Genomic DNA, 19,203 nt, shown 5'->3' on the forward strand with positions numbered 1-19,203 from the left:
TATACTGCCCGCACTCTTTACATTGGTATTCCACCACATGGATGCGTAGCATTAATCTCTGAGGACTTGGACAAGAATCACTCCAATCTACCATATAATAGCAGATAATTCAGACCTTTCTTTGCTGGAGGAGAGTTTAACACATGGAGAGCGTGGAATCCCGTCTTCTTCAGTTTGAAATTGTCCAGCGGCGTCGTTCTCGATACGTTCCACACTCTCAACACGCCAACCTGTGAGTCTTCACACACAGCAAAATAAAAAACTACTAAACAGGGCTGGCAGAACTGATGATTATTTTGGCAAAGTGTCATTCACAGTAATGAAGGAGGCAGTCCAGTCATTATTCTGTTTACTGAACAAGAGTTTCTTAAAAGTTTTTTTTTATTTTTTTAAAAACATTGCCCAGTCTACATGGACGGCTTGTCTCATAACTAACCTTTGTTATTTTTTACTATTTTGATAAACCATTATGACGGAGTTCTCAAATCACCAGAATTTGTTCCATGATTACTCTTGGCTAGCTACCAACTGGTAACTTGCTAGCTATCATTAGATATTTAGCAGCCTATAAGCTAAACCAATTTATAAACACTGATGGCTAGTCAGGTTCTGATTGGTCAGAAGGTGTTGATTAATTTTCTATAACAGCAACTCTGACCGTAGTGCAGCTACAAATCACAGGTTTATATTAATGCACTCGTTCTAATACGTTATCGTTACTTACCCAGGGATTTGCATGACGGATGTACCGCATAAAAAGTCAACAAAATAAATATATATATTTGGGCAAAAATGTAATAAATAAGAAGAACAGATGTGCAAGGTGTGAGTTTCTTAGAAGCAAACACACATAAACCATTAAGATTGTGTTAAATATTAGCACCTGTGTAGCGAGTGTTTGCAATGATGTGTCTTTACGCATGTGCTGAGAAATCACTAATGTCTTGTGTGTGTGTGTGTGCGTGTGTGTGTGTGTGTATACAGCTGTGCTTCTGTCTCACCCCCTGTAATGAACATGCCCGGGGCAGTAGGCACCCACGCCAGGCACTGTACGGACGCGGCCGCGCTCGGTAAACTGAACGCCGTCACACACGCCAGCGAGTCAGAGTCGAGCAGCCTGATGCCGTTGTGCATGTTAGCCACCAGCAGGTAGTCTGTACTCAGAGGGTCCCACTCCAGCGCAGTGACTGGATCCTCCTCATCCGTTCCCTCCAGAGACTCCGGACGCAGCACATGCTTCTGATTCTTTGAGCCTGAACGGGACATTTACATCATTAGCCAGTATTTTGTCCAGAGATTCTGACTCTGGGACTGGGGTTAAAGTACTAATTCCCTGACGTTTGTGAATATAGAAACATGTAGAATCTTGTTTAAACCAGTACAGAATATTATGTTTCTTATTACTATATAAAATACATTTCTAAAAAAATATATATAAATAACTAAGTACGATTAATTTATAAAGCACATTCAAAACAAAAACTCATTCGGAGTAAAATGTCGCAATAAAATGGTACAGGAAATAAATGAGATATATAGAAATAAATAAAAAATAAATATATTTTTTATAAATAAAAATAAAACAATAAAATTAAATAAAACAGCTAAAAAATCGCAACTAATGCATCTAACTAGTGTGATTATCACCTAATGATTGTGACCAAATGTCACGTATAGGCAGGCTTTAAGACAAGATTTTAAATAATTTACTTTAAAATAAAATTATATATAAATTAATATTTACTATAAAAGTAGAACATGCTAACAGAGCCCTGCTTACAGAATGAAGTGAGTATTACGATACCTGGCTGAAAGATGGACAGACTCCCGTCTGTGTGACCGAACACCACTTTGCCCTTCTTTATGGGATGCCAGCGGAACAGGCAGATATCCGACAGGAAGCTGTGAGCCTCTTTGTGTACAGTGACGCCCGAGTCCGGCCCGGAAACGGCCCACACGTACAGAGGGCCGCGGTGCGAGACGAACGCTACGCTATCACCTGTGTTCCAGCACCAGCTTATTGAGGCAGGAATACCTGCATGCAGCAGGACACGATGGTTATAATAACACTTACACACTTATTTACACTACACAACATGGAGGTAGCATACTGTATACAAAAGTAACAATTTAATGAAGAAATCACAACATACTGGATGTAAAGAACACCATGACGCAATGCAGTGAAGTGAATTCAGATCATTTTCGTAATATGATGCAATTTTCTGTTTTTTTAAATAAAAATATTCTTAACATCTAAATCTGTAATACTCTATAACTTGTAGTTTCTTATACGTTTGTAAATTTAGTCTTTTTTCTCCAATACAATGGAGTCAAAGTGCCAAATAAACAGTCTGATCTAGCATGCTAATCTAAAATTCACTACACACCTTAGCTAGCTAGATAAGTTTGAGTTACGTGTGCTAACGTCAGCGAAATTATTGACATTTAAAGCAATTAAACAAAACAATACATGCAAACTTGCACATGAAATTGGGTTTTGTTGCAAGAAAGTGTGTCAGCAGTCTGTCTTTCTTTCGGGAATATGTTCATGTTTTGGCCGTAGAGATCTGGTCATTATGTACAGAATGACGTTATCTGCTATCTACATCTGTAATATGTGCTTTAAGAGCATGTATACATCAGTACAAGTCTAAGAGGTTTAACGTGTGAGTGGAAGAGTGTGCAGTGTGAGTTTATAAATGTGGGTGTGTTGCCTTTAGTGTTGTCGAGGCGAGCGATGGCCTTCTGCTCGGCCACGTTCCAGATGATCAGCAGGTTATCTGCGCTGGCGCTGGCGAACACCTCGGGGTTGTGTGGACACCACGAGATGGCCGTGATGGTCTTCTTGTGCTCGGACATGATGGCACGCAGCTTGAACTCGTTGTATCGGTGGTCCAGCTGAAAAGCCAGCAAGACATCAGAAAGGAAATTGCAGCCATGAAATGAAGGAAATACGTTAAATCAGATGAACTCGAGTCTGAAATTAACCCTTTGAGAGAAAATATCAGTCTCTGAAGCACTGTTGCTACTGGAGTGTTTGATTAAGAGACATCCTGTACATTTTTTTTTATATTAAACTGTAGAAATAAGGATAGCAGACATGATGCAGTTAATTAATCTGAAACGTTTGTGCACTTTCCTGGCACATTCATTTTCCTTTTCTCTTTGAATAACATATTTTTCCTGGACTAATATATCATTTTATCAAATCTTCAACAAAATTATGCACAGCGCAACAAAGTCAGTACTTATTTTTCATTTAGTATTTATTCTTTTCAATCATTCAGTTATTTTTTTATTCAGTCAACAGGACAAGACTGGACTCTTTTCCCTTTCCTTATTAGGCAATTAATCTTAATTAAGACATGACCTCAGATCCACTGCGCTCTATGCGCTCGGCCACTCATAGTGAACAGTGTGGTGAGAGGACGCTGCTGTGGTCATGTGTACTGAGAGATAAGATTTGGACCTGTCTCCCCTGATCTCATGCTGTGTTCAGATTTCCTGAACTCTAACTGGGAAAAACAAAAGAAAACACCCCCTCAACTTGGAATTCCTAATGAAAAGGTCATGTAAACATGGCTGCTCGCTCCGTCAACAGTAGATAAAATATCCCTTCACTACTTTAAATTTATAGTTTATAGCAGTATTTACTTTAGATCACTTATATATATATATATATATATATATATATATATATATATATATATATATATATATATATATATATATATATATATATATATATATATATATATATATATATATATATATATACACACATATATGGCCACATCTATAACACTGACCATACAGTTTACTGTTTTAAAAGTAAATATATAATAAACTCATGATCACTAATGTTAGCTAGCTCTATTTTCATGGAAGAGTCTGCGTTATTTAGCTCTTTTTTCTAAGCTTGAAAATTATATACCTAATTGTGAGTTCACGTCTGAGTTTAGTCGAATGCACCATGAATATGTATGCTAACTGTAATTCTTTTGTGGTTTGCAAAACTACACTATCACACTCATAACTTGTTTGCTAAAATTAGTCATTTTTGTGACATTATTTTGTTTTTTTTTTCTCCTAAGAAAAACTGCCATATGGTAATGTCTGTCTTGACTGGCTAATATAAAACTACTGGCCAGAATTAGCAGATTTTTTTTAAAGCATTGATTTCAGTCTTTGTTAGATCTTAAGGACGATCTGAACACTCAACAATCAGGTTTCCGTTCACAGTGTTTACCTGGTAGACGTATATAGCGAGCGTAGCGCAGTAAGCAAACCTGTCTCCACTCGCTGCACACACATCTTTATTCCAGGGCTGACATCCAGCAGCTAGCAGTCCCACCTGCTTTACCTGAGACATCTTTACCTGTCCACAAACAACCGACAGAGTCACCTGAAATGTTCTACAACACAACCAGAAACTTTATGTCATCATAAAGCAAATGAGAAAAAAAAAAAACACAGGGCATGTGTAGTTATGGCAGGAATGCTCAACGTAGTAATCTGGTAAAGAAGAGTGTAGTTGTATAAAGGGGCGGAGTTAGGTTGAATATTTAGGGGTGTGGTTAGATGTGTTGCTCTAATATCCAATCAGATCAGCGCTTCTTGTTACCTCGATGTTAGATTTCTCTTCTCTTGCTTTCATTTCAATATTTTAGTGAAAGAACACGTACATCATATCTAAGTAGGTGTGATGTAGTAAAGTGACAAATCCAAACAATCTGCTCAAATCTTGGACCAATCCTACAATCCTATAGCGTGTGTGATCTGACGTTTCTTCAGAAGTGGTTAACAGCTCATATGAAAGTAGACACTCAGAGCTTTAAGAATTTGCAGTTTTTCATAAGTATTTCTTTTTTCCCTAGCCTACTAGGTTTAAACGTTATAATTTGATAGTGGCGGTTGTATACTGTGTTTCAGTATCACAGATATACAGATATAACACAGAGTCAGATACTCTACATACAGAAACCCAACAGTGTCCTGACTAATCTTATAACAGACTTGCAGCAATAAAATAATTCATTTGTTTATACTGATTGAAAATGTCTGAGAAGTTGATTTCCATTTCCATTCCCGGGGAAGGGAACGCCAGTGTACTGCGAGAAAGGGTTAACCTGCATTTATTTCTCATTTATATTTGTTTGATGTGTGAAAATTGAAGAAAAACTTATAACCATCTTATGGTTTCATCTTATCCTGTTATATACAACCTCTCATTAATAAAGCTTGGAAGGACGTAGCAGGGATCGTTGTTGCCTACGGTGACACTGTGTTTACGTAGCTAGCACACTGTTAGCTTGTTTTGCTTTGCTAATCTGCCAACAAGGCTAGTACAGAGCTGAGCATATGATATGTAAATCTATCAACCAATTTTCACACTGATTAGTTTACTATGTAATTTGCGTTTAATTGTTAGCTATATATAGCTACTACCACTTCTCATCACAACTAAAAAATCTAGACAGGCCACGCCCATAAGCGTCAACAGTAGTGCCCACAAGAGACAAACTACAAGTGACAGGAGGGAATTTTTTCACTTACGAGTGTGAAAGTTTCAAGAAGTGCAATTTATGATCAGTGCCAGTTGAAATCATCACTGCATTGTGGATTTTTATGTCACCGCCCCTGTTGTGCTGCTCCGCCCACATCAACATATGTGTGTTTATTTCTGAACACAAAATTAGGTGTAAAAACTAGGTGTAAAAAAAGGCTTAAAAATTGACACTGAAATGGAGCCCAATGTGTGTATGTGTGTGTGTGTGTGTGTGTGTGTGTGTGTGTTAATGGATCGTTTAAATTTCAGTCGAAGCTAACAGTCGTGTGGATGTGACTGAATTGGAATGAATGAGAATCGCTGCACTGTTTATTCACTCCTCATTCAGTGATGACGCTCAGATACAGACACACACACACACACACACACACACACACACACACACGCATATGCTACGTCTATGTAAACATCCCAGCATGATGTTAGCATAGCCTTCCTGGGTACATCTCGCCGGATGTTGATATGTATGAACGAAATGAACGAAAGAGTACACACACATCTCTCTCCCTCTCTCTCTGTATGTCTGTCTCTCTCTCCCTCTCTCTTTCTCTCTCTCTCTCTCTGTCTGTCTTTATCAGCAGCTGCATAACCTCCTACCTTCATGCCGTCTCCTCTCCTGCAAAACCAGCTGAGTGTCTCCATGTCACCGTTATCACACTTATACACACACACGCACACACACACACACACATCAACAACAACAACCTGAACCTGATGACAATTTACTGAAGACAATATGCAAAAACAAGAGAAAAGGTGTGTGTGAAGGCTAGTTTTATAAGTGTTTTATAAGAGAGAGAGAGAGAGAGAGAGAGAGGGAGAGAGAGGGAGAGAGAGAGAGAGAGGGAGAGAGAGAGAGAGAGAGAGGGACACTCGTCTAGTTGGGACGTGATGATATGGTCCCTGTCGGTAGCCAAGCAACAGCGGACCACCTTCATTAACATTTAACATGAGGTGTCTTTAACTCCTTCTTTCAATCCCTAAACCTAGTCTCCATTTTATATATATATATATATACACACACTGTGTATATACACACCCACACACCCACACACACACAACCTCAACTGTACACTATGTGAACACACCTCTCACTCTCTGGCATGTTAACATGCACACGCATTCCACAGTCTATACCGTACATCTCTATATGTCATACACACACACACACATGCACACAAACATACACACACATCTCATCATCTCCATGTTTCTGTATCTTAAGCAACCTCTAAATCCCCTGAATAATAAACACACACTATTAAATAACAGTATACCACGTCTCTGTTGAATTCTGTTTGGTCAGACGATGTTGATTAATTTTCGATAACAGCAGCTTGTCAGAGTAGTGCGACTGCAAATCACATGTTCATACTAACGCACTGATTTGTTCGTCTCATTTACATATATTTGCATATATATATATTTTATTCTCTTTTCGAAAAAATGAACTAACTCAACACACCCTTCTTCTCTTCATTCTTTATGTTTCATACCTGTGACACTGCCCCCTAGTGCACATGTTCACAAGTGCAAAAATATTAGCACTCATCAATGTCTGCGCATGTTCTCCTTATATACTGCTATAAACAGAGAATAAATCAGATCTAAAATCTGCACACACACACACACACACACACACAGACACACACACACGGTGTCCCCCCAACTCTTATTATTAACTTTATTCAGGTTTATTATCACTCTTTGCTCCCATGATTCATTTCCCACATTACTCTGTCTCTCTCTGTCTATCTCTCTCTCTCTATCTGTCTGTCTCTTTCTCTATCTGTCTCTGTCTGTCTCTCTCTCTCTCTCTCTGTGTATTGCTGTCTGCCTGTATCTCTATCTCTGTTTGTCTATCTCTCGTTCTGTCTTTTTCTCCATCTCCATCTCTCGCTGTGTCTCTGTACTACGCTTCCTTATTCAGGTTTATTAACACCTTTTGCTCCCATAATTCATCTATCACATTGCTCTGTTTATCTCTCTGTATGTCTCTCTCTTTTTGTCTCTCTGTCTCTTTCTCTCTCGCACACACACACACACACACACACACACACACACAGAGTCACAGATGTCCTCTTTCTCACTCCTCCTTCTGTCCTGTTAGAGCATAATCACGCTCATAAACAGTGCAGGCGAGTGTGAGGAACGCTGTGTAGCGCTGGCTGGAAAGCAGTGGGCTAAAGGTCACGATTAGCATCATAAGTACATAACAAGCACAATCACTGCTCCTATACACGCATGACCTCAACAGCACTTCAGGACACGGAGAGACCTGAGAGGGCAACGGGGTTAAGCGTGCAGATAACTAACCATGTAGATGATAATATAACCACATCAGATCAGCGATTCGAATGCTTTAGTCCTCTTCGAGAGACTGAATTAATCTCACTAATTTCCCCATCAAAATCATCAACTTGTGTACTAGATCCTTACCTACACATAACTTACACACAAACCTCTATTAAAAACAATCAGGTCTTCTGTGAGCACTCACTATGTACATAAATCCTTTAAACTAGCAGTTATCAAACCCCTGATTTAAAAAACCTGACCTCAAACCTTGTCAGCTGTCCAGCTAAAAGCCAATAGCAAACCTCCCCTTTATCTCCAAGATCCTAGAAAAGATTGTAGCACAGCAGGTATGAATCCAAGGCAAAGGCTGTCTGCACACTGAATGAAAACTAGACCACGAAGGTCTATCATGATATGTATTTTTTTTTTTATTTTAAACTTGCATAGTGAAAAAAGATCAGTGAGTTAAAACAGACCAGTGAGTAAACGTTTGAGTCGATAGCTTTTTCCAGCGCTCATCTAACAAACAGCAGATCAGAACTGAAGATTGAGATCAGCTGAGCTTGATCAAGAGGAACTCCTAGCTACAGTTCCAGAAAATATAATTCTGAGATACACTACCAACTACACCATATTGTGGTGTAGTTTTTGTGTTTTTGTGTTGGTATGTCTATTAGAGATACTAAGACTCAGTTAGACTTCGGGGATCAGACCGTCTCAGTCTTTACGTCTAGGCTGGAAACACATTTGTTTAGTCAAGCCTTTTGATAATAGCTTTTCTCTTTCATCTTTCATGGGCATAAGTGTTGTGGTGAACTGGGATGTTTGGATGCTGTCGCCCCCCCACTCTCACGCGTTCACTCAGGTTTGTCGATGGTGGAGTGGATGGCTGCTTTATGTCCCAGTGTTAGCTTCTGGCTCTCTCTTTCAGTTCTGCTGTCATGGCTAATCTTGCTGGAGTCCCTGTTTGCACTCTCACACAATGTACACCTTCTTAAATCATTACAGGACAAGAGCATTCCTAACAATCTGTGTTACTGCTCTCTTTCACCTCTCTGTCCATAATGACGGCTGTGGATGCTCTTCCTTGGATAGCATAAAGACTGCAATTGCTAAGCTTACAGCTTACACTCAAATCTCCATCATTGAACAATTAATAACTTCAGATTGATCCGATAGACTTTATGTTAAAACTCTAGTTCTTGTTAACATGTTTAACCCTATTTGACTCTGTAGAATACAGTTATAGAAGAGAAATGATTTCTAATCGCACTATCCTTTATCACCCAGGAGAGGATGGATTTCCTTTTGAGTCTGGATCCTCTCAAGGTTTCTTCCTCTTGTCGTCTCAGGGAGTTTTTCCTCACCACCTTCACCTCTGGGTTCATCATTAGGAATAAATTTACAATTTTAATTTAAATTTTATATCCAGATTTACGTAAAGCTGCTCTGTGACAATGTCCATTGTTAAAAGTGCTATATAAATTTAAAAAAATTGGATTGAAATTTAACAAAACAAACTAGTTGGATTCCATCACCTCCGTTGTGTCTGTAGATGTAAAATGAAAGTAAAGAATGTGATCAATCATGCAGCTTTACCTTATATCTGTCTGTGCCAATTCATGATACATGATACATTAATGTGATCATATCACCATGTGAGCAAACATCTGGGGTCACGGCAAAGTATAAACTTCAGTCATATTCCTTTACAGACGTCCGGATCGAAGCGTTTAATCATACCGGAGACATTTTATAATTTATTTACTTATTTATTTCAATAATTTTACATTTAAAGTAAAGTTTACCTTCTCACTACATAGTGGAACATAATATAATGGCACTGTAGGCCAGAGAGAGAGAGAGAGAGAGAGAGAGAGAGAGAGAGAGAGATGGAGAAAATGAGAGCGAATGGAAGAAAGATAGACATATGGTGAGAACGCGAGAGAGACAGAAAGAATGAGACGGAGAGAGAGAGAAAAGCAGACAAGAAAATAGAAAAAGAAGGAGAGTGAAAGATGAGAAAAAATAGGGAGACATTGAGGCCACTTGTGGCAGCGTTTCCTAGGCGATGAAGATTGAAACTCAGAGAGGCGTCTGAGCTGAAGTGGCGAAAGCATAGTGTGTGTGTGTGTGTGTGCGTGTGTGTGTGTGTGTGTGGGTGGGTGGGTGTGTGGGTGTGTGTGTTGGAGAGAGGGTCCTTAAGATAGCAGCCTCTGCTCTCTCTCTCTCTCTCTCTCTCACACACACACACACACACACACACACACAACCTACAGTTTACTACACTCTACTACACTTACTTATACACACACACACACACACACAAGTAGGTCACAGCATGGTACATCCAAGGCATGTACACATGGTGTAGGTAAATAAGTACTAACATACTTATTACTCACACACACACACACACACACACACACACACACACACACACACGCAGATCTACAGGCAGCCCTAGTCCCCAGTCCACACTGAGTCACAGGTACATCAGTGTATAAAAGCATTCATCATTCATTTCAGCCTCTACAGAATTCTTGGTTCTCATTTCTTCATATTTACATTTTTTTTAATAAATAAATAAAGTAATAAAGGATTTAGATTTTATAAAATGGAGCTGTGAATTCCAGGGGGGTTCAGAGTGGAAAGTGGGGGGCTTTCATTTCCCCAAGGAAAAGGCAGAGGTCTTAAACATTCAGCAGAAAAAAAACACTAAACTATGTTCGTGTGTTTACTTAATAGCGGACATTATAAAGTGTCTCATGCCAGAAAGATACTTTTTAAACACCCCTACAATGGACCTATTGGCACTCTTTGTGTTAAAACTCTCATTTAAATACTTACAGTACGTCAAGCGTTAATGAGTTATTTACGTGATTAGAATACGTGCGTTTTGTCGTCTGAGTGATGTGTCAGTTTAAAGGAGACAAACACTGAATAATATGTCACATTATAAGTACAGGGCTGTCAATCATCATCAAAAAACTTCCCTAGTTCTAATGAATTCACTCTTATTGCAACATTGTTATTAAAAGCAGAACAGCTTTCACATTTGAGCTAGAAGAAAAATCGCATTCAGCCTCCTGAATACTCAGACCTGAAGTGTGGAGACGAGCTCCTTCTAATACGTTATCGTTTCTATGGCAACAGCTCATTCACAGGGACTCGTATGGAACGTCATGATTTAAGTGCAACAATAATGTGTTGTTATTTAACACAGAGACGTGTGTAATGATGATTGTGAAGTTTTCTGTGAGGAGACGTTTATTTAAGATTCATGGAAGGAGTCTCCAGTCTCGGCTCTTTATAACAGCTTTAACTTGTTTCACAGATGTTCCACAACATGAAATGTAACTATAAATGGATAAAAAAATGATGTCTTGTTCTTTAATAAAGAATTAAAATAATATTCGTTGGAAAATTGCTGTGGTATAAGAGGAAAAAAAGTACATGGTAACAGTACATCTGCTTCATCACAGCACCCATGAATTGATTGTTTTCCTACAACAGCATGACACAAAGTGTTTTATTCTTTACATAACACTTGTACTGTCAGGCTTTGCACCTGGAACAGCTCTGAAAGATCAGCACCAAGGCCAGAGACACGCTGGACAGCTCCCTGAACAACAACAATACCACATGCACCTGATCTCTCTCTCTCATACACACACACACACACACACACACACACACACACTCCACCTGGCAGCTCGTTCAGGGGCGAGACAAAAGAGCAGCACGCTGGAGTAGAAAGAAGAGACCATGAAGCGTAACGTTCTCTTTCTATGGAGAGAAAAAAGGGTCAAAAGAGTTTTAAATTATTCAGAAATGCACTAAAATGCTCATGCATGTGCATAAAAAATAGACAAATTAGTTGGAAAGTAAAAATGCACACATTCAAGGCCAATAAATAAATAAATAAATAACAGAGAAAACCAGGACAAACTCCCACATGACCAGTTCACTCAAACAGATGTACTGGTTTAAGGGCAGCTTTCCACCAACGTGGACGCATCACATTACTGAGATGTGGACTGTTAACAATCAAAACACTGAGTTTATCTTTTTATATAAAGATTTATTCTTAAATAAGTTCTCAAAAGCACTTGTGCACGAGGAAAAGGAAATGTTGGGAGACTCAGTGGAAGAGACGCAGGACTAATAGCACGGGGCTGTAATTGTTATTTTTGTCACGTTTGTGGCTCTGTGTAGGGAATAACGCACAATAAACCGTCCAGTTATGAGAAAATAACTGTATAACCACACAGTCTGTGCAGAGTGTTTTATTCCACTTATACAACAGCGATTTGACAACAATTACAATGTTTAATTTATTAATGAACAAAATTTTAATGGTTTATAGTTAAGGTTTAATGTTGTGGAACATCCACGAGACAAGTTAGTTCCTGTTCTCACTTACGTTATAGCTGCGATAAAGAGGCATTCCCTCATCAGCCTCTCTCTCTCTCTCTCTCTCTCTCTCACTCATTCAAAAAAACGCAGCTTGTCCTTTTTCTGAGAAACCAGAAAGCGTAAACTCCTCTGTCCTGAAGACGTTCCTGCACTAGGAAATCATGCTGCAAAGCACCATGATTGTTACAAAGTGCTGACACTGGAGACTCCTTCCATAAAGGCTAAGTAAATCTCTCCTAACAAGAAATGCCACCACATCAATGATTATACTTTTACTTTGTTAAACAACACATTTTTTTAAAATCCACCAAGTCCCTATGTATGAGCTGTTACTCTAGAAACATTAGAGCTTGTGTATTAATATTAACCTATCGCTCATGTGACAGCTGGAACTACATGAGCGATACGTACTGAGCCGTGCAGTTAGACGAAAATAATGCACACCTTCTGACCAATCAGATTTGAGAATTCAACCCTGTTATATAAGATAACCCTGCTGTGGTATAAGATGTTTTAACACCTTTCTTGATGCGTAATCATCACTGCACACACATACACACACACACACACACACACGTGATTATATCATTTTTGCACATCATTATATAATGACACAGAACCATCTTCACATTTAGAAACTTTCGTACTCTTGAGGGCTCTTCGTTTGTCCCTATGGAGTCTTCCTTAAAGGTTCTATCTAGAAAGTTTTTCTCTATCAGATTTAGGTCCAAATACAACCTTCTCCGAACCCTTAATTATCCAAAGAACTATTGAAGAACCCTTTTTTACCAAACGCCAGACAGTTCAGACTGGCTCTAGCTATTAGGTAGGAAATAACACACAATGAGCCGTGCTCTTATACAACTTCTAATGATTACAATTTAATTTATTAATGAACTGCACACCATACTTTTTATCTGTTTGTTATTACATTTAATGCTGTTGAACAGTTATAGCAGCTATAAACAGCCGTTCTGTCACCAGCATAAACTCAAAGCGTAAACTCCTCTGTTCTGAAGATGTCAGAAAATTTAAAGTCACAGCTTTTTACCTCAGACTGTTACAAAGCGCTGACACTGGAGACTCCTTCCGCTAAATAAACTGGACACTATGCTAAATAAACATCTCCTCGCAGAAAATGTCACCATATCAACAATATACTCTATATACAGTTTTTTTTTGTTATACTAAACATAATATAACAAAAAAACTGTATATAGAGTATATTGTTGATATGGTGACATTTCAAATCCCTGTGAATGTGTTGTTGCTATAGAAACGATAACATATTAGAATAAGCGCATTAATATAAACCTGTGATTTCACTCTGCAAGTTGAACGCAAGATCAACGTCTCGAAAGATCTCGAACACTAGACTTGTCCAGACGGCATTCACCCAGTCGAACATCATAACGGAAAATAAATAAATCCTGCTCACTCACACATCAGGTCAGTTATAATCGAAATCATCTCGCTACATCACACACAAGAGGCTTTTAGCTTTTTTTTTTTTTTTTTTTTTTTTAGGTCTGTGAATTTGCAATGTGGAGTGATTTTTAACTGTCGTTTGAGTGCGATGAAAATGACCCACTCAACACATCTCTCACAAAATAGCTGTGAAATAGTGAAAAGAGATTTAAAAGTGATTTTAACATGATTATCACACTCATTTGAATATCCTCTCATCGAGTCCAGGACAAAGGTTTTGTTCTGTGTAAAAGCTGAATTCATCAAATCCGATGCTTTGCTCAGATCTGATCTGCTACACGTTTGGAAGACATCTGTATCTTCCTTTCTCGTGAACTAGATATGTGCTGTTTGAGAACGATTCAGTCTTTATAAATGAATCACTGCGATGAATGAATCAGTAGAAGTCTGAGTCATTCTTTTCATATAGTTTCTGAATCTAGCATTATATCATATAGTTAAAAAATCAGCAGATAGCATTGATACACGATTATTTTACATAAATATGATGTAGTTTTATGTAGGTTTTAAACATATTTTGGTCAGATGATTCACTTCTCTGTTCAGTAGATCTGTGTTTAAATCAGTGAGTCTTTTTGTTGTGACTGAGATTTTCGCCTCTATTCAATGAATCAGTGTCTGAATCAGTGAATCTTTTGGTCATGACTGAGATTCATTCCTCTCTTCTGTAGCTCAGTGTTTGAATCAGCAAAACTTTTGGTCATGAATGAGATTCATTTCATTTTGTATTTAGAGATTCAGTGTTTGAATCGGTGAATCTCTCGGTCATGATTGAGATTCATTCAACTTGTGTTCAGTGGATCAGGGTTTGAATCAGCAAATCATTTGGTCATGACATTGATTCATGCCTCTGTTCTGTAGCTCAGAGTTTGAATCAGTGAATCTCTTGGTCATGATTGAGATTCATTCCTCTGTTAAGTGGATCAGTGTTTGGCTCAGCAGATCTTTTGGTCATGACCTTGATTCATTCCTCCCATGTTCAATGAATCAGTGTTTGAATCAGTGAATCTTTTGGTCATGACTGAGTTTTGCTCCACTGTTGTTCAGTGAATCAGCTGAGTCAGTGAGTTGAATGATTCCCGTCCAAGCTCAGTGGGTCAGACAGAGAGATTTCCAGTGTTTGGATGTGAAAATAATTCTTTTATTCAACATGATAGAAAGAAAATAATACAAATTAACCATTTATTTTTGCTATTTTACATCACTTAAGCCATTTTTTGTCTGCATTTAGACAACAGCATGATCCGCTGTTTGGGTACATTTGGGCAAACCATGCAACTGAATGAATCATTTAATCGAAATAGATTTGTGAAAAGGTCCACATATTCACATTTTTCTAATCAACCACGTCATGTCACATGCACACAATCCATCTGATAAACGTCATGAACAGCAACATAGTGCCAGATTTCTGAGAGAAACCGTTACTGCTCTAGCAATAAGAGGAACAAGAAACACTCTGAGCTTGTCATGAGATGATTCGCTCTGAGCTCGTCATGATCAGCGCAAAAAGGCCAGAAATGATCAGATACACAGGTTTTGCTGTTCTTGCAACCATTAGTGAATTCTTGTAAGTGTCAGAGAGGAGCCTGCAGTGACCTCCACACACACACACACACACACACACGCTGTACATTTAAAGAAAAAAAAACACATTTGGGTCACTTCAACCTTGCAAAGAGAACATAGCCTAAATGCATTAGCTGTGTTAGCAGCAGTATGAGATACACACACACACACACACACACACACACGCACACACACACACACACACAGAGAGCCTAAAGAGGATCAGTGAGATTTCTCTAAACGTTGTGTGGACATTCAGTGTGTTTAATCTCTACCTGGAACTTTTGTATATATGTAGGCATTAACACACACACACACACACACACACACACACACACACACACACACACACTGAATGTCTTCATTCTTTAATGTCTGACAGTATTGCAGCTGCAAATCACAGGTTTACTGTATATTAATACAGTAATAAATTATCGTTTCTATAGTAACAGCTCATTCAGAGGTAACACTGTAACTTCAAGTTTTTCTCTTCAGGACAGAGGAGTTTACACTTTGCAGATTCTTTGTAACATGACGAGCTGCATTTTTTTTTTTTTGTCTTGCTAAAAAGAAAAGCCGGTGAAGAAACAACTGTTTATAGCTGCTATAACGTAAGTGAGAACAGGAACTAACTTGTTTTGCAGACGTTTCATGACATTAAACGTAACTATACAATAACACACAAGATTTGACATTCTTTGATAAATTAAAAATTATAAATGTTGGTAAATTGCTGTGGTATACAGGCAATAAAACACTTCTGGATGTGGTAACAGTGACTCTGTTTCATCACACCTCCCGTTGTTGATTATTTTCCTATAGCAGCATGACATAGAGTGTTTTATTCCTTTCTTATCCTATGTATCCGCTGGCTGTCGGTTTCACTGCTAGTGTGATAGGGTTTGATTATATAAACATATGAACGCTTACAAAACCATCCAAAATCAGACGTCTTCCCACTAAAATAACGTAAACTGCTGATGTATGTACTGATTTTCTAAAATATTTTCACCAGCGCTGTCCTTATTTGTGTAAACCAGACACTAGGCAGTAGGGCTGGGCGATATGACGAAACAAACATTTTTACAAAAGATATGTATCATGATTTATGGTTTGTAAGGTGAGACATGGTAAAAAAAACAAATTAAACAATTACAAAATATTTTTAGATGTAACACGGTTTCATGTCTGCAATGCCTACAAAAATAAATTTAATTAAATCGAATAAGATAAAAAAAATCATTTTAATGAATTGTGACAATAAATAAAAAATACATTCACAATTTTAAATGGTCAGTAGTTAAATTTGAACATCAAATCAGCTAAAATGTTAGAAATAGTTATCACGATACTGGCAACATCTCAGAAAAAAATGTATCGTGATATAATTTATCATGATATCGATATCATATCGTCATAATAGGCAGCAGAGTGAATAAACATCTGCAACTAAAGCAGCTGTTTTAGACCAGAGGAATAACGAAGCGTACCATCATCCCTCGCTCTCACTGACTGAGTGTTTCTCAATACTAATAACACCTCAGTGTTCTCTAACTGTTCTTGGTTACTGTGCTCTTGAGTATTGGATTGTAACTTGGGCATTAAGAGATGACGTGAGTACAAGAAGCACACAAGAACGCATGTTGAGAAAGAGCTGTGGACGGTAGGCAGACGGTTTAACTCCGCCCACTATGAATAGTTTTATTCATATAGCACTTTTGACACGTGCTGATGCCAGGGAGTGGACTTGGTGTGTCGTGTTATTTTATTTATTTAGTATTTTTACCATTTTTTAATGTTGTATTTTATCTTTTAATCTTTAATACTTTAATCTAGTATTTCAATACTTTTAAAAATCAATTTGTTATTTTATTTTAATAACTTGCCTGATTATATTTGAGATTTTGTAGAGCACTTTATTCAACAGTTTTTTTTTTCTTTAAAAAAAAAAAGGTTTTACAAATAAACTTGACTTTAAGATACTCCCAGTTTGCTTTGTTGTCATGTGCTCATGCAACAAATGCCATGTGCTTATGCTTTGGTTTATATTCTAGGCCAAACTCCGCCCCTGTCCTGTCATTGGTTTGTTCCCTGACAGTGTTCACCTGTTCTGTGTTAGCCCGTGATTAGTTTGTAAATCCGCAAACAGAGTCTTGTTTTCCAAATCCTGCTTTGCTGTTACTTTGACTTTTTTCTGTTTTGATCAATATTATGGATTATTCTTTTTGCCATGTTGCCAGTCTGTGTGTTTTGACCTCTTCTACGGACACTAGATATGATTCCTGGATACGATTTCTCAAACGAACTGGACACCGAACACCGTTGGATTATAATTCATTACAGCATGCAGGTGTAGAAGAGAAAAGACAGACAGTAGTAAGTGTGTTTGCGGGATGTTCAGTATGAGCTCATGGTGAATAACCTGCGTTCACACTAACGCAACAAGTCATATAGTTTGTCTCTTTTGAGCGTAGTTGTCTACTGTTGTCGCTCATGGGCGTGTACCATCTTATCCAGCGTGTTTAGTTCCGATGGGAAAGAGTCGTGGCCAAAATGTAGCCTATACAGCACAAGATTTACTACAGCATACAAATTATTTGTCTTTAAAATGTACTTAAAATGAATTCTAATACTTTTAAAAAAGTGTAAAAATATGTTGTTTTGATGTAAGTTACATCCCAGGCTTCATATTAGCTTAGATTATTAACTGTACTAGCTACATAGACACACCACAGGCACCACCATATGCTTATACATATTTCTATTTCTATTTCTATTCTTTCTTTAACTAGTGAAACACAAATTAAATAACAGACTAATCAGTGTGAAAATTGTTTATTTCATTTACATTTCATGTGCCAGGCTTTGTATTAGCTATTAGCAACTGAGCAGCACAAGCTACCAATGCTAGCTATAAACACTCTCCAAAGACGCCAACGATTTCTGTTATTTCCTTCCAAGCTTTGTTTTTTTTTTTCTTCATAATGTCTCTATACACGTTTAACGACAGGTCGTATATGACAGGATGAGATGAAAATACAGTTATGAGTTTTAGTCCATCAAGTCAAGCAGTAAATCTCAACTAGCATGTCGCTTGTCGCTGAAATCACGGCTCTGTGTCACACACAGTCACAGTTTCTCACTTTATCGCTCGCTAGTGTGAACGCAACATTAGAGTCTTGGGATAAGACTTAATCAGTTGGTGTTAATGTGCATAATCAGCGTCTTCTCAGTCAAAATCACAGCCTAATTTTATTTTTATTTTTATAACACACTGATCCAGTGAATCAGGTCAGTATTAGATCTGCTCCTGTATCAGTGCATCTTCTTCTCAGCAGTGATTATTATAAGCAATAATGATAGAAATGGAGGACAAATGGTCAGGGATCCTCTTGAAGAACAGATGGAGAGACGTGATGTCGAATAAAATCAAGCAATAAATAAAGCCATGAGAGGAGGTGTGTTACACTGATTTTATCACAAGGAAACACGCTGTGAGAAAGACAAGAAGATAAAACCTGGCGTTCGATAAATTATTGAATGTATTATTAATAATGTTCACAAAAAAAAAAAAAAACAGAAAAAAACCAACTTAACAGTTTTATTGGTTTAAACCTGGTGCATTAATACAGAATTCAGACTTACTGGGTATCGAGGATTTTCCAACAACTTCGAACATGGCTCAGCCAATCAGACGAGTTTGTTCCTGTCATCACTTACGCTATAGCAGCTATAAACAGTCAGCTTGTTGCTTATTTCCAATCCACACCTCTCCTACTAATCCACGATAATCCTGAACCAATCTAAAACCCTGGACGTCTGTTCGTCCACGCTTCCTGCTTGTCCTCATTCGTCTT

General features: G+C 38.0%; 1 protein-coding gene across 1 annotated transcript in view; it reads right to left on the reverse strand.

The window, feature by feature from the left end:
• wdr17 (WD repeat domain 17) overlaps positions 1-19,203 on the reverse strand; it is a 77,363-nt gene that overhangs the window by 54,857 nt on the left and 3,303 nt on the right. The window contains exons 2-6 of the mRNA XM_034302841.2: positions 4,253-4,381; positions 2,718-2,901; positions 1,805-2,035; positions 1,002-1,253; positions 116-238 (exon numbers count right to left, since the gene is read on the reverse strand). Coding sequence (XP_034158732.1) covers positions 116-238; positions 1,002-1,253; positions 1,805-2,035; positions 2,718-2,901; positions 4,253-4,375 — 913 coding nt within the window. The 5' untranslated portion in view covers positions 4,376-4,381. The remainder of the gene's footprint in view (positions 1-115; positions 239-1,001; positions 1,254-1,804; positions 2,036-2,717; positions 2,902-4,252; positions 4,382-19,203) is intronic.

This window comes from Pangasianodon hypophthalmus, chromosome 3, assembly GCF_027358585.1.
Source record: "Pangasianodon hypophthalmus isolate fPanHyp1 chromosome 3, fPanHyp1.pri, whole genome shotgun sequence".
Lineage (NCBI taxonomy): Eukaryota > Metazoa > Chordata > Actinopteri > Siluriformes > Pangasiidae > Pangasianodon > Pangasianodon hypophthalmus.